The following is a 20,435-nucleotide window of genomic DNA, read 5'->3' on the forward strand; positions in this document are numbered from 1 at the left end:
GTAAGGGTGTAACCCCGGCGTCCTGGCCAAATTTCCCATTGGCCCTTACCAATCATGGCCTCCTAATAATCCCCATCTGTGAACTGGCTTTATTACTCTGCTCTCCTCCCCACTGATAGCTGATGTGTGGTGAGCGTTCTGGCGCACTATGGCTACCTTCGCGTCATCCAGGTGGATGCTGCACATTGGTGGTGGTGGAGGGGACTCCCGATTACTTGTAAAGCGCTTTGAGTGGAGTGTCCAGAAAAGCGCTATATAAGTGTAAGCAATTATTTATTATTATTATTATGGAACAACAGAACCCTTCACTGTTGAAACCAAAGCAGTCAGGGCTGTAGAGTTCTTTAGGTTTGCACTACATGTGCACTCATCTGATTGTTAAGAACGTGACAGAGGAGGATTCATCTGATCATATCACATTCGTTCACTTTTCAGTAGTCCATTGTCTGTGCTCTTTGTACCACTGGGCTCACAAATGTGCATCCCCAGGCTAGCATAGTGGAGCTCTTGGGGAACCACATTGATGAAACTGAGGCTGTTTGCTCCCCTGGTTGACATTGTCAGTCAGTTGATCTGTAGCAATTAGTGAAGCATTTACAGCATGTCGTTTGCAGAATAGGCCATGGAGATGGCAGCAGTAGGGGGCGCCAGGGATATATTTCATTGCAGAATGAAAAAACAGTTTTCCAAGAGCAGTTTCAGAGATTGTCCTGTAAACCATACCACATTAGTCCAAGATGGGGATCGTGGACATGAACTAATATAGGCCTAGAGAAATGGGGGAAATAATATTTGAAGTTAAATCAAGTCTATACTTGACCTTAGCTTGTAATTTATGAATATGATTTTTGAATGTTAAAGATTTATCAAGCCAAGTGCCTAGATATTTATTAATTTTGACTTGTTACCACTTTGTTTTACCTGAAGTAAGAAATTGTGATTAATGGAGCAATTTACAATATTTAAACTTAAATAGCAGAAATTTAGTTTTCACAATTTAGACAATTATATTGAAGTTGAGCTGCAGATCAGCCATTAAAAGTGACTTGTATAGATGTAAATATAGATGGAGGACCAGGATAGAAACTTGTTGGTCTCCTTATCTGACTTAATGAGGTTGTAAAACAAATCTGTCAGAGTTTACACCCTGTATCCTAAAACCCGCATATAGGGTGTAACAGTGACAAAAACCTTAAATATATTTATTAAGGGAACTGCACAAATAATACTTTTAGCAAGTTATGCTAAAATCATTGAAAACTTTAATCGCTACTCTAACATGTTCATGTCTGGAACAAGAAGCAGACTGGACATGACATCACATAAAATATAATTGCTTTTAAAAAAGACAATAAATGCCTTTTGGTATTTTTTCTATTACCGTTTTTGCATATACAGTACGTCTGTAGAAAGGTGTGACTTTCATCCTTTTTGAAAAGGTAGAAAAAGTGTGAACTGTGAGTGTGCTGGGATTTCAGCTGTTTTAAAGGACTGTTAATAAGAGGCTCAGTGGAGCACAAATTGTATACTGTAACCAGCATGTTATGGTATAAATAGTTCAATACAATCACTTGTAGTAAAAAGAGTTCAATACAATCACAGCTAGCAGATTTATTACTTACGTTTTTTTATAAAGCTGATCTAGTACTTCTTATTCAGTAACTTGAAGGGGCCTTAATAAGCATTACGAAGTATCAACCCGCCAAACATGCTATTGTCATCAATGAAATGCTCATTAAATAAATTAAATATGTATTTTTTGTCGCAACATTATTTTTCTGTATAATTAAAGCTGCTAAAGAGAAGGTAATGATTTGTTCTTTATAATTTTCTTTATTGGGCTTGCTTCGCAGGGTAGGAATTTGTTGGCTTCAACATTTCATTTTTTATAACTTCTAGTGGGTTGTGTGCATTTATTTCTAATTAGTCAGAAGGAATGGCAGTTAGTTGGGTTCATTATAATTTACCAAGCTAGACTCTTTAGCATTATTAAAATTGACCTCTTGGGGCTAAACCAAAAACTATTGAGATTTTTTCCTATAAATCCCATAAAGCCTGTAAGTCTCCCAACGCTCAGTCAGTGTTGCTGGTCACTGTTGCAGGGCCAGGCAGCATTTGGGAAATGGTCAGCTAAAGACATATTGTAATTCATTTGAAAAATGTATTGTTTCTAAATGAATATATTCAACTTTGCTGGGACTAGAGGACTAGTGTCTGTTTCATCTCTAGGAAATTAAATACAACACCTCATTTCTGCAGGCAGCCTGTTCCTTGGAGGGATATTGTTTACTCTAGCCCTACCTTTACAAGAGATGGGGCAGGTGGCTCTTGTTTGAGTAAGAAACAGTCCAAAGGCTTTTTCCCTTCAGAAAGAGATCTTTAAAAAAAGCTGTCATCATTTAGCTGCATTCACTCTGCAGGGGGCATAGTTGACACAGTCTGTTTTTTTATTGATTTTCACATGCTCCAGTACTGCTGTGCTTGGCAGATTTGATTTCTTGCTGCACTAAAAATTGCTGCATCTGTGGAATTTTTCTCTCCTCTCTCACTGTGCCTTTTCAGAACGTTCCAAATATAAACATCAATACTGCCTTTCTTCTTTTCTTATTGCCTGCCTTCTGTGTAACAAAACATGTACCCCAATTACAAAACATTTAATGTGAGTCCCATAACAGTATTACAATATATAAAGCTGATAATGGCATTTGCCTCTGTACAAATGCAAGCCAGTGTGTGCTTATGGCTGCTACTGTGTCTTAAATTTATATGAATGAATCATCCTATGCAATTAGAGCTCAATTACTATCTGCTAAAACAAGCATGAAGTTCTTATTTATTGCTGTCGTGAATGTATGGACGAATACCATAAAATCAGTAATCTGGATATGCTGTTTTTCCTCTGAAAAGGTTGTAAAACATTTAATCCATTCCTGCATAATTACAGAGGCTACAAAACAGGAGCAAGAGTTCAACTTTGAAGAGCAGGAAGAGAAGGCTAAGGCTGGAGACCCAAAAGCCCAGACTGAAGTAAGCTATCTTGGTTTTGGATAACAACCCTTATGAACAGTACTTGTTCAAGAATTGAAGGAAATATCAGTTACAATTATGTATAAAATTAGGATTTTTATTTTTTTTGTGTGCGTGTGTTTACTTATTCCATTGTTTCAAATATAATTGAATGCTTTAACCCACATAGAGCAGAGATCTATCAATTCCTGCTTTCCCACTGCTCCTGGTTACAGAATGACATAAGTATTAGCTTTCTTCCCCATCCATGTAGGGTTATAAAGTGAGCAAAAATTGCCTGATAGACATTCATATAAAATATTTTCCTTATTGTGTCAGTATTACAGGTAACCCTTCCAGCTATATGGATGTAAGGAGAAGCTAATTGATTGAGAGAAGCAAGGTATATGCAACACAATAAGTATGGTCCAGCTCTTATTTTTTTAATGAAATTCATTAAATTTTATTTTTTGTGCATTTCCTATGCATTGCAGACAATTCTTGGTTTAACAGTGTGACGTTCATGGCTGACATACCTTCTGGTGCATCATCCCTTAGTACGTCAGTGAACTGCCAAATTTATTTTGTTTAGATACGTGCCAAAGAATGGAGAAATAAAACTATAAACTCTTTGCTTTAAACGGGTAACTCTTGAATATGATACTCAAATGTTTTTCTTGCTCTGTGCACATAAACTTTAAAAGTAAAATGGTTTACACACTGTCTCCACATTTACAGAACTGTTGAGAGCTTGTTTTAGTCTACCATAGTTCATGAATGGCCCAGTGAAAAATGATAATACTGACAGAATTTATTCCATTTTTGCTGACAGTGGAAACTGTTGAGGTCTGTTATTGTCATTATATTGTTTTCTGTGATCATTGCTGTTATACAGTTCAGGTGGGTAGCTGCGTCAGCATGCATAGTCTGCAAAGGAACAAGGAATAGGTTTATTCCATGCTGAAAAGAGAAGAGAGAAAACACAACTTTTCGTCTGTGAAGCCTTCTTCAGGTGTGAGAATGACAGGGCAGACAGAAAAGGTTAAATAGGACAGAAGAACAAAAACTGGGAGAGGGGAGGAGGCAGGAGGGGCAGAGAGGCCACTCAGGAAGTGCAAAGTACAGAAGGGTGAAGAAAGGTGTGAAGTCAAAACCTGCATGAGAATAGAGAAGATTACATGAAAACAAGTCAGTCATTGAGAGAAGGGGGAAGGTTTGAACCTAGTTTCAGGATGAGTTTCATTTCTGTTGTTTTTCTGCTGAGAAACCCTTTTTTGAGAACAGAGACAGAGAGATCAGTGTGATCATGGCCGTCTGAGGTGAAATGAGAAACTATGGGCTTGGAGAAATCTTTAATCTTCATAGCCCCTAACATGTTCTCTGAAGCGGTCTCCTAGTCTCCTTCCTGTTTACCCAATGTAGATAGCTGGTCATTTTTTGCAGGAGATACAGTAAATGAGGTTGCTGGAGGTACAGGATGTTGTCTGGGTGATCTGGAATTGACCTGAGGGGCCCTGAATGAGCGTGTTGCTAGACATGTATTTGCAGAGTTCTGTTGCAGGGGAATGGGCCTGCTGGGGATGATTTTTGAGTGCGGTCAAGGCAGCTGTGAACCAGAAGTTTACATAGATTAGGTGGTCAGCGGTATGAGATGATTAGGCAGTTAGAAAAAAGGGTACCGATGGCGGGATCACCTTGTAAAATGGAGTAGTTGTTAATAAAGGTTCTGGGAATGGAAAGTGTGTTAGAGTGGTAGGGAAGCACCAAAGGAATGCGGTTGTGAGACCGGGAGTGCCTGGTCGAGTTGATGATCCGAGGGCTGTTTTTGGCCCGGGTGAGGGCCCTATCGATAACCTGGGTGGGGTATCCTCTGTTGATTAAAAAAGAATACAGTTTGAGTTCTTGGTTCTGGAATCCCATGTAGTCTCTGCAGAGTCGACGTAGCCTGAGGAACTGTGAAAAAGGGAGAGTTTTTGATGTGAGTGGGATGAAAAGAGCTGTACAGGAGATAGCTGTGTGAATCTGTGGGTTTGTAATAGACTGAGGATGAGAGTCGTGGATGGTTAACAGATACATTTATTTCTAGAAACGGAAGAGTGGTGAAAGATATGTTAACTGTATATTTGAGGGACTGTATTGCTTTTATACAGTGCTGTCCATAAGTATTTGGACAGTGAAAGATATTTTGTTGTTTTGGCTCTGTACTCCAGCACAATGAAACAATGACTATGAGGTTCAAGTGCAGAATGTCAGCTTTAATTCGAGGATATTTAGGTCTGTATTGAGTGTCACTCTCCAAATACTTATCTATGTGCGTTTACTGTATACTATAATAATAATTACTTACACTTATATAGCGCTTTTCTGGACACTCCACTCAAAGCGCTTTACAGGTAATGGGGACTCCCCTCCACCACCACCAATGTGCAGCATCCACCTGGATGATGCGACGGCAGCCATAGTGCGCCAGAACGCTCACCACACATCAGCTATCAGTGGGGAGGAGAGCAGAGTAATGTAGCCAATTCATAGAGGGGGATTATTAGGAGGCCATGATTAGTAAGGGCCAATTGGAAATTTGGCCAGGACACCGGGGTTACACCCCTACTCTTTTCGAGAAGCGCCCTGGGATTTTTTATGACCACAGAGAGTCAGGACCTCGGTTTTACGTCTCATCCGAAGGACGGCGCCTGTTTACAGTATAGTGTCCCCGTCACTATACTGGGGCATTAGGACCCACATGGACCGCAGGGTGAGCGCCCCCCGCTGGCCCCACTAACACCTCTTCCAGCAGCAACCTTAGTTTTTCCCAGGCGGTCTCCCATCCAGGTACTGACCAGGCTCACACCTGCTTAGCTTCAGTGGGTTGCCAGTTGTGAGTTGCAGAGTGATATGGCTGCTAGATACTATATATTTTTTTTATTTTCAGCAGTATCATTCACCAGGATCTAGTATCATTTACAGTTTGTTTCCATTAGGACTTGGTATTGTAAAGAATTGCAAGATTGTCAATGGGTTTAAATTGAGTATTCCACTTTGCTGATTTTTTTACTGCAGAAGATATTTGTGAATTAGGCTCTAATAAAAAAGAGCTTCATGCTTTTAAGACTTTTAAATGTACAAGCTTAATAGTTGCGTGTTTCCATTAATGTCTAGAAATCTTGTCACAAGTAGAGCTACAGCCTGCCGTGTTCACACAGCTCTTTAAATGCATTTTTACATTACGGTGGATTAGCGGTGTCATTTTCAGCTGAACAAAAACGGACTTGAAATGAAGAAGTCTTGTATTACTTTGTCATTTAATGTAAAGATCAATAAAAAAGGAGTATTAAACATTTGTGTTAAGACTCAGTTTGAGGCACTAGTCGATGGAATTTCTCTTTTTATCTTTTGGGTAAAAAAGGCCTGTCTTCAGCATATTACTTCTCTGCTTTAAAAGCAGAAGTACTTGAGACACGGCCTGAAATAGCTTCTTTATCTGATAAACCCTGATACCTATTTCTTTCTAATAAAACTCTTTCAGATAATAAGATTGCCTCTCTTGGGTTCCTTTTTGTACTCTGCTGAGCTGTCATATGTGTTTAAGAAGCAAAAACTGAATGTGAAGATACTTCTTCTGCTTTGTAGGATTTATTTTAAACTGTTTTAATAAACCTGAAAAGGAAAACCTGTCAGAAATATATTTTCTTCTGCACGTTTACAAATTTGTATTTTTATATTGCCTTTTTTGAAATGATAAATTAATGTAAAGTACAAATTTAATGATCTCAGCTGTAATACTTCTTAACCCCCATTACTGGCATCTAAATAATTTATATACAGTATATACACTAGTTCAAATCTCATACTGTATGTTACATTTTAATGCCTGTTTATATGCAATGTCTTTCCCATCACGTATCTTTTCATGAAATACATTTCACTCTGCTGCACATCTCTGTTATTATAGTTTAGTTGGTTGGAAGTGGAGGGGTGTTTAAATTGCTTCAGATTTCTCCTGGTGGGCATACCTTGATTCTAAAATGGTTATTTCAAAATTCTGAAATGTACAGCATTCTCTACTAGCAAACTAAGCAAAAGTATGATCCCTTACTTATGTACCATTTCAATTTGAAGTATTTTACCATGTCCACCATGTTTACCATGAATGAATAATATATCTATTACATTGCTAGGAATGGGGTCCATATTCAGTATTTATTCTGTATTTACGAGGAATAGAATAACAGGAATAGAGGAGGAATAACATTGATATGTTCTCTGTTACATAATCAGACCTAAAATACTAGATAGGAAATCGTCAATAAAACATTAAATTTAATTTGGCTTATCTGGAAGCTGTGTATAATGTAGTATATTGGCTTCAACAACATTCCTGGGTAGCTTGTTCCATTTTCCCAGTAAAGAAGTGTCTCCTGTTCTGCTGAATCTCCACGATTACCTTTCATGTCAAATATTTTAAAGCACTGTACTACATACTGTACAAAAAAATAAATTTCCTGGAAAAATCTCTGCTACAGACGGAACAATTTGTTGCAAAACCGTTTTTTTAACATGAGTTTTAAAACAGTAGAGGACCATTGCATTTTGTTTCTGCACATGTAAAGCTGAATATGTTCAAGTGGTAGAAAGTTCTATCAAATTTCAGAATGTTCTGTCAACTTCGATCAATTTACAAGAGAAAATCAAGCCTCAAAGCCCAGAGGGTCTTCTCATTCAAGTCACTTTTGTTTGTATAATGTGCGCATGTGGTCTAAGACAGAAAATAAAATTGAATTTCAAGGCCTTCCCAAAAGAGTCCCTTAAACGTAACATTTCCATGTCTTCTGTTGTTGCAGATTGGCAAATATTACTTGAAGTTAGCAGAGGAGAAGGATGAAGAGCTGAACAATTGCAATGCCGTAAGCTGGCTTCTTCAGGCTGCAAAAAACGGCAGGAGAGAGGCCGTGAAGTTGTTGCGACGCTGCTTAGTAGAAAGAAGAGGTGTGTAAATTAGCCGAGTTTATGTTTGCCTTATACCATTGTTTGTGCATCACATCTTGGGATGGATGTGTTTCGTGGAATTATGTCATCCTGCTGCTTTGTGGCTCCAGATGTTATCTAGCGGGGTCATTTTGAACATTTTCCACTTTAACTGGAATGATTCATGCTCCGGCCATTTTCTGTAATGGTAGCACTTATTTCTGACATGTTGGTATTGAAACGGCAACAAACCCTTAAGCCAGCATCATTAAGAAACATTGTGTGACCTACGTTTGTTTGTTTTTTCCCACGTATTTCATATATCCGTTTGTGTTCTAGCTTTTATGGCTGACTTTTTATCGTAATTTAAAAAGAGGGTTTTAGAAACGTTTATTGGTCAGGTACAGAGAGAGAGCCCTGTAAAGTGGAAGTGAGCACCCCTGATGGAGAAATTTGAAGAAACACAAATAGTCTTTTAATAAGGGTTCATCATACAGACATATAGACATCATGCAGATATTTGAACTGTGGATGTTGAAGTACAGTATGGAGTGAAAATGTGACAGTTCATCTATAGTGCTATAGTTTTTTAAAGTGCTGTAAGACATGTGATGGGCACTCCCCCTTATCACTGCATAACAAAATGAAGAGGAAGCTAAAAACTTACTTGTGGTCTTGACAGCATGTTGGTGTCTCTTTCGACAGGAAGGCAGGCGTATACAAACAGTATATTTTTGAGCTGTGGTGTCATTAGTGACTTTACTCTGTGCTGTTTGTAAGGAATCACAACAGAAAACGAGGAAGAAGTGAAGAAACTGTCTTCAGAAACTGATTTTGAACGGGCCGTGAGGAAAGCTGCACTAGTGATGTATTGGAGATTAAACCCCGAGCGGAAAAAAAAGGTCGCAGTGACTGAGCTTCTGGAAAATGTTGGACAAGTTAATGATGACAAAGGTTTGCAGATACTGTTTCATCTTCTATAAGACTGCCTAGTCTATTTACAGTTTGAAGTAACTTAAATGCCTTAGTACATAAAAGGCTGTACATAATTACTGAAAAGGGCAACTCCATGGGCTCGTAAATGACTCATCTAGTAAAGTACGTCATGACTGGTTTTCAACAGGTTTATTTCAGTACAATAAAGATACCTATCTTCAGTACACTGATTGTACATACACAGTACAATAAAAATATCATTTAAGATAAGATAAAGTTATCTTTATCTCATGAGTTCACTGCTGTTTGTTTGGGAATTTATGATTGCTTTTTGTGCATCTTGCATCAAATAATATAAATGCCATATCAAAATTAATGGTTTGTTAAAAAGTGTCTGGGGCAGCATGCTAGCACAGTGGTTAGCATTGCTGCACTTTTTGGGGTGCTATCTGTGGGGATTTTTTTATGTTCTCCCTGTGTTCGCATGAGTTTTCTCTGGGTGCTCCGGTTTCCTCCACAGTCCACAGACATACTGGTAGGTCAATTGGCTTCTGGTAAAATTGGCCCTGGTGTGAGCGTGTCTGTATTTTGTGTCTGTGTGTGCCCTATAATGGACTGGTGTCCTGTCCAAGATATATTCTGCCTTGCTGCTGTTCTGCGTTGCTTGCCGGGATAGGCTGTGGCTCCCCCTGATATAGTGGCTAGAAAATGAATGAATGGATGGATGATTGGTAGTATTATTTATGGTAGTATTTTTTCCACCTGAATTCCTAGTACGGTGGATCGAAGTCTTGGTGGGGCATACTGTTAACTTAGTTCAGGTGGGTAGCTGCGTCAGCATACGTAGGCTGCAAAGGAACAAGTAATACGTTTATTCCATGCTGAAAGAGAAGAAAGAAAACAACGTTTCAGTTGTGGAGGGGTGTTGCTTAAAACTATTGTGTTTCCATTCTTCTCTTTTCAGCATGGAATAATGCTTACCAATGCAATACTATGCCACCCTAATTTAGTTGCCCCCTTTATTAAATTAACCAAAAAAAGAAAAGAACCTACCTAATATCAGCAACTAGAAAAAAAAATCACAAATTAAAGTAAAAAACACAATAAGCTATCCTTAATAATCTAAATCTGCTTTTATTCAGAATCTCCTTCTACCCCTCAATCACGACCGAAACACTGTGTTTTCTTTATTCTCTTTTCAGCATGGAATAAACCTATTACTTGTTCCTTTACTTTTAACTTAGTTCATTCACGTGTCTTGCATGCTTGTGTGTGGCTTGTAATCCCTGGATTGGTTTTAATGGACTTTACAGGGCAAGTATAATTACCTTTAGGTAGCAGGATTTTATCCACTACGTGCAGTGTTCTCCTAAAAACAAACGCTAACTCTTTTTTGTCTTTTTTTTGTTGCGTTACGATTGTTACTGTGCCCAGATGGAGCTGCCAAACCGGGTCCTGTTCCAAAATCTGTACAGAAACAGAGAAGGGTGCTGGAGCGCCTTGTCAGCAGCGAACGTAAGGCTAAGAGCGATTTCTGTAATACGCTTTCACCAAGTCTCTGGCGGAAACATTTGAAAAGAAAACGAGTCCCTCCTGTTGCAAAATCTCAAGCACTTAAACTTCAGATACTGACTTAAGTTGGAAACGAGAGTCAGCCATTTGGCCCGTGTAGCCCGTTGGATAGTAACGGTGAGACAGGACGCTGTTCTCCAGCTCGGGGTAAAAAGGGTAAAAAGCAGAAGACCTGGTAGCTCTACAGCAGTGGTTCTCAAACTTTTTGGACCAAGTACCACCCCTGATCAAACCGAAGCATCCAAGTACCACCTACAAGTCATCTTCTCATAGGAACCCCAGAAATTCTCAATGACCAACATGAGCGGGCGTGTGCGCACACACTCACATACACGTATAATAAATATTATAGTAATAAACTTTATTTGATATAGCACCTTTAAAGGTGGCTTCTCAAAGCGCTTTATAGAAAGAAAAACAGGAACAACAACAATTAAAAATAAACAATAAAAAAGCACCATTTCAGTGAGTGGGGTGAGCCTGTTTAGTCGAGCAAAGAGAGAGTCTAACAGATTTTAAATCGTCGGGCTTTTTCTTGACGGCAAAGGTCTCGCGGTGAATGTTGCAATGCGTCCATTCATTTCTGGAGCAACCTCTCTAATTTGTGCAACTACACCACTGTGTTGGCTTGTCATTGCTCTAGCACCGTCTGAACAAACTTTGACACATTTTATCCAGTCGATGCCATTCTCTTCGATAAATTAATTCAGAAGCTGAAATATGTGCTCTCCTGTAGTTCCTGTTGGTAGTGGCTTACATAACAGAAAGTCCTCATGGGATGTACCCTCAAACTCATATCTAACGTAAACGAGGAAATTGGCCAAATCGAATATAGACTCATCTAATTGCAGTGAAAAGCATCTGCTCATCTTAACGCGCTCTATCAGTGTACTTTTGATATAATCTGCCATATCAATAATTCTATGAGTGACTGTGTCTTTCAGAGGGGGCAGCAGGTCGAGCTGTTTAGCAGCTTTTTCTCCACACATAATACGTGTCAGCTCTTTTGCCAACGGTAAATAAGGTTCTTCAAAAATAGTGTGGGGCTTACCTGCTTTAGCAATCCGCAAGCTTGCACTTTTCCCCATTTCCGTTTCAGGAGTCTGTCTCAGAAGTTAAAAGAAGTTTTTATTTCATGCGCATGGGAGTGAAACATGGATTTTTCTCAAATTAACCTAGAAAAGTTCTTAAATATCTTTCTGTTATCTATCACAGTTTCCTGTGCTCACAAGGTTACGCATTTCTATGCATTCCTGTGTTTACAACATTGTCATTGTTCCAAAATGCCACACATTCTTCTACCTCCCTATTAACTGGAGATAAGTTTTTTTTAAATATAATTGGTCACTTGTGTTCGTAGCATGCATTCCTATATAGAATTACATTGTAGCTCTTGTGTCCACTCAAGTATTAGCGCGCGCTGTATCATAGTACGTAGACTGCTTATTCGACTCGTATTAAAATAGAAAATATGAAAACCTGTCCTGATTTTTCAGTGCACACAACAAAGTTCCAGGCTCATATGGCGTACCACCTGGCGGTACTCCATGTACCACGAGTGGTACGCATACCATAGTTTGAGAACCATTGCTCTACAGGATCAAGTTTGCTCCCCTCCAGTCTGCCATTCTCTGAAGCATCCAAATTTTAAATCCCAATCAGGAATAATAATAAAAATAAAAAAAATAAAATTTATTTGCAGTGCACTTTTCATAGGTAAATCTCAAAGTGCATATACAATTAATAAACCATACTGTAAAATACAGGATTAATTCCAACTATATGGTGATAAAACAGCTCTGAGTCAATACAGTAAGATAAAATCAGGGAGCACCAAAGGCTTTCTTGAACATGTTTTTACTCGTGATTTCAATGCTGCCATGGACTGGCCTGCATTAATTTCATGGGGCAAGTCATTCCAGAGATGGGGAGTATCTGAACAAAACCCACAGTCTCCCACAGGAGCTTAGTCCTTGGAATGCAGAGTTTGAATTGGGATTTAAAATAAGTAGACCTGGAGTTCCAGCTTGAGGTCTGGAGTTAGAATAGTCCTTAAGATAAGAAGGGGTAGTTTCATGAACACAGCAGCAGTAGCAGCAAAATATTAAGGTCAATTCAGTATCTCCCGGGCAGCCATTGCAGTGGATGCCAACACGGGTATAATGTGAATCTCATCATGCTCTTCACTGTTAGGAATGAAAAAGAAGCTTAGCTAAAAGCTCCATAATTATTACAGATGTTTGAATGGTTATGACAACCTCTATGATAATGTACTGTAAATAAAATGAAGTAAATATCTGTTCTTCATATAGTTTACTTCCATTTCAATCTCAAAAAATCCACAATGCATTTATCATGCTGATCAGGTTATTAGAATTAATTGTGTAGCTTTTAAAAGAAAACAGCTTTTGCTGATGTAAACTGCCAGTTTGATTAAAATATGTTTTGCTCTTTTACCTAAAAAGAATGTGAACCTCATTCTAATTGACTTTCACACGTCATAATGAAGAGCTTTGGATCACAGGATTATTCTGTGAGTATCAAATTGTAGTTTGTATATGTACTTCAAACCCGTGATCTTGTGTTTTTCTGAACAAAGAGAACATCCCCCATTTTTTTTCTTTATTTTCCAGCCAGCAAATACATTGCTTTAGATGATTTTGTTGAAATCACCAAGAAGTATGCAAAGGGCATCATCCCATCCAGCCTGTTTATGAGCGATGATGACGATGACGAACTGGATGGGAAGGGCCCTGATGACCTGCCACTACAGCAGAAGGTGATATTTCTGTCATAGTGGCCATAGAAAACACAGTGTTATTTAAGACAAGTGCTATGGTACCTTGATGTGTGCTCTTAATTAGATCCAGGACTAATATCATTGACCTAAATAGTATTACAAGTAGGTACTGTAGCTGCATCAGCATGCGTGGGCTGCAAAGGAACAGGTAAAGGTTTATTCCATGCTGAAAAGAGAAGAAAAGAAACACAGCCCTTTCGGCTGTGGAGCCTTCTTTGGGTGTGATGTTCAGGTCTTGACACCCGAAGAAGGCATCAAAGACGAAATGTTGTGTTTCTTTTCTTCTCTTTTCAGCATGGAATAAACCTTTACTTGTTCCAAAATGGTATTAACTGGGGTCATCAAACATGGCTCCTATAAACAATTTATCTCCATTTCTCAACAATCTAATATTATTTTGGTGTTTTTTTTAAAGCTGTCACTAGGAATTAATGGAATGCAAATATTATTTAGCTTTGGTTCTTTCACAAGACTAGAAACCAAACCAAACTGAACCATCTAAGCAGATTTTTAATTCTTAGTCTTCTAGGAACAGAATATCACACTGATTAAATAAAATTCCTTTGATACAGGAGTATACTGTATATACATTTTATATGGAACTACTTTCACGGTTATATACATACTGAAGCTTCTTCCTTTGAACCAGATGTGCTGCTTGGGATTTAATAATGTACAGGACCTTATAATGTCCAAAAGATAATGGCAAAGAACCTATCACAAAGCAGTGCAGACAGATATTTGAGGAGATGCTAGATTGAACATGATATACTGTAAGGCCAGATGTACAGGGTCCTACAGAAGGATTTTATTTTCTTTACTAACCTTCACTTCTGCATGTTATCAAACCTCGATTTAAAACTCATAAATGAATACATTTTTGCTCAAATGAACCCTTATGGTAATGTTAATATGCATGTTTCATTATAAGATCATCTTACTTTTTTACAAACTGCAAAGTAAACTATGTCTTCCTAATGAGCCCTAATTACAGTAAGTGCCAAACAGCTATTCGTACTGTCAATAAATGAGAAGTCGTTTTAGATGGATATGCTTCTAGAGTTGTAAAACAACCACAAATAAATGATATTCACATGCCTTGACGTCTTGACCTCTTTTGAGGTCTGTGAGTATCCCTTATATTATGTAGGAGGTGCTTTATTTTCTTGAACACAATAAGTGAAATGTTCTTTTCTGTGCGCCTGCGAAAATGAGAAATACAAAAGTTGTAATTTTTTGTCCCCTGCATAATACGGGATGTTGCAAGGATATATTTTTGTACATTACTTCTTTAAATGATGCCAAATTACAGCCACGATTGATGGCTTTTGACAGGGAAAAGAAACTGGCATGAAGTAATAAGTTGTGACAGATGAAAGAGCAGTTGCAGGTGGCTCTATTAATTGTGACGTTTCTTAGTTGGTCTGGCACTGTAAATAAGCTTGTGTTTCTGTGGAGTGTCACATTTGCTGCTCTGGATTTCAAAGAGGAAGACGTAAAACACACAGTGAAGGTAACTTCTGTGTCACAGAACTGACACTTTTCATAATGAGAATTTTGAAGTTTTTGATCCATGCAGCTGCTTGTATATTCATGAATTTGTCATGTACATAGAGACAGATCTACAGAAGTAGAGCTTTATGCTTCATATGCATAGGTTCTTTGTTTACAGAGCTATTCTTATACTTCTGTATAAGTAATGTTTTATGCTATTAAAGAAATTGGGAGTTCATCCAGTTTATGACTTAACTCAAGACAATCTACAGTCCTGGTTCTGGAGAATCCTTGCATCTGTTTGTTTTTGTTCCACCTGAGCACAATTAAGAAATGTTAATGTGCTTTCCAGGTCTGTTTTCATTGACCTATTCTATGACTATCCAAGTCCAGGGATGGCAGGCCCTTGCCTGAAAATTTCTAGTCCACAAATTTTTTTTAGGAGCAGTCTTCTGTAATACAACAAGGAGATTGTTCATGACTCTTTTCCCCTCTCATTTTTGCAGATCCTGAAATATCCACTTCATGCTGTAATAGAAATGAAAGAACATCTGATTGACTGGGCCTCCAGGGCTGGAATGCACTGGCTGAGCACCATTATTCCCACGCACCATGTCAATGCCCTCATTTTCTTCTTCATTATCAGCAACTTGACAATTGACTTTTTTGCCTTTGTGATTCCCTTGGTTATCTTCTACCTGTCCTTCATTTCGATGATCATCTGCACCCTGAAGGTTTTCCAAAACAGCAAAGCGTGGGATAACCTCAGAACTCTCACAGATCTCCTGTCGCGCTTTGAACCAAACCTTGACGTAGAGCAAGCCGAGACTAACTTTGGGTGGAATCATTTAGAGCCTTACCTTCATTTCATTTTGTCAGTCTTCTTTGTGATATTTTCTTTCCCGGTTGCCAACAAAGAATGGATCCCGTGCTCGGAGCTGGCCACCATTGCCATCTTTTTCACCATTGCCAGTTACATGGGCCTCAGCTCTTGCGCTGAACCGTACACCAGAAGAGCACTCTTCACTGAAATAGCTTCTTCGGTGTGTGCCTTAATGGCTGGCCTTCCGGAAAAATTGGCGTTTCTTCGTTTTTTTGGTAAAACCTTTGTCACCCTTCCCCTTGGCGATTTTGTTGTTTTGAATGTTAGTGTCCCCTGCCTGCTGTACATGTATCTTTTTTACCTGTTTTTCAAGATGGCTCAGTTGCGAAAGTTTAAAGGCACTTACTGCTTTCTGATTCCCTACATGGTGTGTTTTATGTGGTGTGAGTTTTCTGTAGTGCTTCTTCAGAACTCGACCGGAATAGGCCTCCTGCGAACATCCGTTGGCTATTTCCTCTTCTTGTTTGCACTGCCTGTCTTAACGCTGGGGATTGCCGCCATGTTTCTCGTTCAGTTTGTGAAGTGGTTTATTGCTCTAGATGTTATCAAGATTGTTGTCACCTTGGTTGTGTGTGCCATCCCTGTTATTCTCCGGTGGTGGACCAGGTTTAGCTTCTCCTTACTGGATATGGTCAAATCGTTGTCCAAAAGTTCCGTTGTTAAATTAATCTTGGTCTGGATTTCTGCCATCATGCTCTTCTGCTGGATCTACGTGTACAGATCCGAAGGCATGAAAGTGTACAACTCCACTTTGACCTGGCAACAGTACAGCTTTTTATGCGGCCCCCAAGCATGGAAGGAATCGAACATGGCACAAACGCAGATCCTGTGTAGCCACCTCGAGGGTCATCGTGTTACCTGGACTGGGAGGTTCAAGTATGTGCGAGTTACAGAGATTGAGAATGGGGCGCAGTCGGTCATCAACCTGTTGCCTTTCTTCGTTGGAGATTGGATGAGGTGCTTGTATGGCGAAGCCTACCCCACATGTGACCCACAGAATGCTACTGCAGAGGAGGATGAACTTTGTCGGCTAAAGTTTCTCGCAAAGCACATCTGCCACATCAAAAGGTTTGACCGTTACAAATTTGAGATAACTGTGGGGATGCCTTTCAATAAAAAGAATGGAAATGTGACTTCAGAGGAGGATGATGCAACTAAAGATATTGTCTTGAAGGCCAGCAATGAGTTCAAAAAGGTCTTGCTGAACCTGGTACAAGGGAGTATGGTGGAGTTTAGCACTGTATTAGAGGGACGCCTTGGCAGCAAATGGCCAGTCTTTGAGCTCAAAGCCATTCGCTGCTTGAACTGTTTATCCAAACTGGCTCCGGTGGGTAGGCAGTATAAAATCGAGCATGATTGGAGGAGCACAGTGCAGCATGCCTTCAAATTTGCATTTGATTTTTTCTTTGATCCCTTCTTGTCTGCAAAATTAAAATCGTGATATCATCATGTAGACAAAGTAGTTACGAGCGAATGAACCCTGCACACACAAGACACTGTAAAAAGGCATAAGTAAAAACACAAAGTGAATACTGCATGGTACTGCACTTCACAAATTTGCATGAGCTCACCACTGCAGTTACTAAGAGATATACACAGGCATTCTTTCACCAGTGATTTAAACATTTAAAATATTCAAAGCTTTTGTTTCGGAGGATTATAGTATTGGCTGTACCAAAGAATGCACCAGGGAAAATGAGAAGGGAGGCAAGAACACAATAAGAATTTAAAGTAGAATTACATCGAAATACTTAATGCACAGGGATTTGTTTTATTGCAGTGATGTAGTAGTAAACTTTAAATTTTCTAGTGAGACAATCTTTCAGGTAACTTATTAAGCCATACAGAAATGACTAAATTGATTTATTAATATCGGAAGCATTTTCTGACATTTACTAGCAAGCTTCATGTATGCAAACTGGTAAAATACAGACATGTCTCATTTATTTGAAAGTGTAGTATTTAATTTCATCCCAGAATTTTCAGGTGAGCAGCTGGTGGATTTCACGAGATTGCACAACTGATAACTGATGTAAATGACTCGTTCACAGAGTCTGGCACTACAGGCAGCAGCAAACGATTCATCACCAGAAAGATAATCAAGAGTGCAAGAAACTTAGATCCAACAACATACTGTATGCTGTAGTCTTTATTCTACTGTTTTGTCTCCATTTTCATTACTCCACCTTAAGCTTGAGGCTTTAACCAAGTGCTTTATGCTGCTAAGAAGCTGGATGTATACAGTACATATGTATATTAAATCCAGTTGCAGTGTTGTGTGAAATTACTCCCTATTTGTATAAACACTTTGTGCTGCTTGAGTGGAGATCCTAGGACCTACAGTATAGTGACCTGGAAGATGTATTCTTATGATTTAGTACAGTAGAACACAAATTTATTTTAGCACATTTGAGGTGAACAAACATAGCTGCCTTTTTTGTTTCCTTTGCTGAACAATTATGCTTTTTTATGCATTATATCTGAATTAATTCTAACCACCCAGAATTAATGGGCAACTGTAAATGCAATAGTTCTATTTTTATTTTCAAGAAAATCACTTATTAAAGGCAAAACAAAACAAGGTGAAAAGGAATACTTTGATAGTAACCTCTGGTACACTGTTTGAGCTTTGAAGGTTCGTAGTGTATAGAACTTGTCATGTTGGTTAAGTGGCTTTGTATTTTGTCTGCATTGACAATATCGACTCATGCTTGACACAAGTCTATAGTATTTTGTGTGCTTTCAGATTAAGAATGCTAAGATTTGGTAGCAACAGGTTTCAGTCAGTTTTGTTCAAATGTGGTACTAAATTTAATTGCAGGAAGTTATACATTTAAAGAGCATGCAAAATATTGGTTGGAAATAAAATACAGTACTAAAATGAAAAAAGAAACTTTTGAACAGTTTACACTAATAATAACTATGATTTAGCTATGAAAAACACTTTTTTGTGAGGATGATTTAAAGTTACAGAATGCTGTAAAAACACAGGCTTAGGTGTCTTTCAAATTGTCCAAAAAACATAAGAACTGAAGTGCCTTTGCCCACAGTGCCTTTCAGGGTTCCCTGCTGGACTTGTATGTTGTAAGACATCTTTAAGATTGTGGCAGAACTGGGACAAGCATGTCACCACTGGTGGCGTCTATAGGTACAAGTCTGGACTCGTGGAGATCTACACACAAGGTTGGGTGAAGTGTTTTTTGTTCTTCAGACACCTGAGAAACAGTCCTTTTCATTCTAAGCTCGCTTTGCTTCATTGGTGCTGTGCTTTCAAATTAAAGTATGTTTACAAGTGTTTGATGTGAATTTATGGAACTAAAGGTAATCAAAAGCATTGGAAAGAACAGAACCGCTGCAAAAACTGCAGATCTTAAGCTAAAAAGAATGTTGGTCTAGGTAACAACTTAAATACTGTATTATCCAGCTAACAATTCACATGGTGTGGCAGTTATAAGTGATGCTTATATCATGAAGGCTTGGCTTTATGGTTATTGTTTCACAGGTGATTCATATATAATGAAAAGACACCTTATCTAGTGTGAAGAAATGTAACCGAATTCAGCAATGTTTAAGTGCCTAGTAACACTGCTGTACTAAAAATGTGTACCCTGTCTTTTGATGTGATGCTCTTATCAACACTGCTGTAACTCAAAACTGTGGAAAATCAATAATAAATAAAATACCATGTTAAACAGAGTGGTTCATGACCTTGTTTATTCATTACAGCTATGACATTTTAATGATGGAGAACCTGTAGTGTAAATTGTGAATATAAATTGGATGACAAAGATGGACAACATCTTAATGTTTTTAAGATTAACACATTAAGTTCTTCAGCACACTTCAACAAGAACATTGAAGTATTAGGTGAAAGGTGACAGAACTGAGTAAAAAAATCCCTGTACCTTAAAATCTGATTCTGTATTAGGGAAGCAAGCATCCTTTATGATAAACAAGGTGCACAGAATCTGAAGACAAAATGAGAGTTGAAAAAGCCCTCATCAAAGGCAACTAAATACTGAGAAATTGTAAGTTGTGCAAGGGTCACTCAGTTGTTTTGAGACAATCTCTATATAAACATCTAGCAGTACAGATGGTGTTAATGTTTAACGTCAGTAATGAAAAGCTACCACATGGTGGCATCCTAACATTTCCTGATTAAAATATATTTAACTGCACAGAAATTTAGAAATTCTGCTTTTTGCTGCTGCTTTAGAAGCAATTAGAAAGTGGATTCCATGCAACTTAAGCTTGATTTAAAAAAAAGGAATCAGTTTTGGACTTTGTGGTTTAGTCAGTGTATGTTAAATATTTAAGGTTTAAAGTGTACATGAGCTCTTTTTAATTGACAGCTAGAAAGGCTGTGTGAGTCACATCTGAAATATTAAAAGATACTAAGAATTATTCAAATTGCATTGCAGACTGCAGGACAAATTACCATCTGTAAGCTCTGCTATTACTGATTATCTTTGTCTGTGAAGACATTCACAAAGCAATAGTTAATCAAAACTAGGATTTTTCAGATACTAATTTAGGCTGACCGTTACATGCCCGAGTTCTCCGAATACAGTCAGGTTTCCACTGGAAGCAGTATGATTAAAGCCCAAATTATTGTCACATTATGGAGATGAAATGACAGATGGATTCAACATTATACCAAAATCTGCAACATACAACAGTAGATGTATTTAAGCCCAAAGGTAGATTTATTTCGGTATGTTTTTAGGGCTTCTATGGGGTAAAATGAAACAAGGATAAAACTATGAATGTAGTAAAAACATT

The 20,435-nt window shown here is 38.3% G+C and overlaps 1 protein-coding gene across 3 annotated transcripts in view; it reads left to right on the top strand.

Annotated features, from left to right (window-relative positions):
- wfs1b (Wolfram syndrome 1b (wolframin)) overlaps positions 1-19,349 on the top strand; it is a 34,784-nt gene extending 15,435 nt beyond the window's left edge. Inside the window, exons 3-8 of one of the 3 annotated variants that reach the window (XM_088629038.1) lie at positions 2,945-3,027; positions 7,845-7,989; positions 8,749-8,922; positions 10,339-10,419; positions 13,110-13,255; positions 15,277-19,349. In XM_088629038.1, the coding sequence (XP_088485164.1) occupies positions 2,945-3,027; positions 7,845-7,989; positions 8,749-8,922; positions 10,339-10,419; positions 13,110-13,255; positions 15,277-17,094 (2,447 nt within the window). In that variant the 3' untranslated portion in view covers positions 17,095-19,349. The remainder of the gene's footprint in view (positions 1-2,944; positions 3,028-7,844; positions 7,990-8,748; positions 8,923-10,338; positions 10,420-13,109; positions 13,256-15,276) is intronic. The other 2 variants (XM_088629046.1, XM_088629055.1) reach the window with 2 other exon arrangements.
- Positions 19,350-20,435: the final 1,086 nt, after the last annotated feature.

Source organism: Lepisosteus platostomus, chromosome 1 (genome assembly GCF_059453375.1).
Source record: "Lepisosteus platostomus isolate fLepPlt1 chromosome 1, fLepPlt1.hap1, whole genome shotgun sequence".
NCBI lineage: Eukaryota > Metazoa > Chordata > Actinopteri > Semionotiformes > Lepisosteidae > Lepisosteus > Lepisosteus platostomus.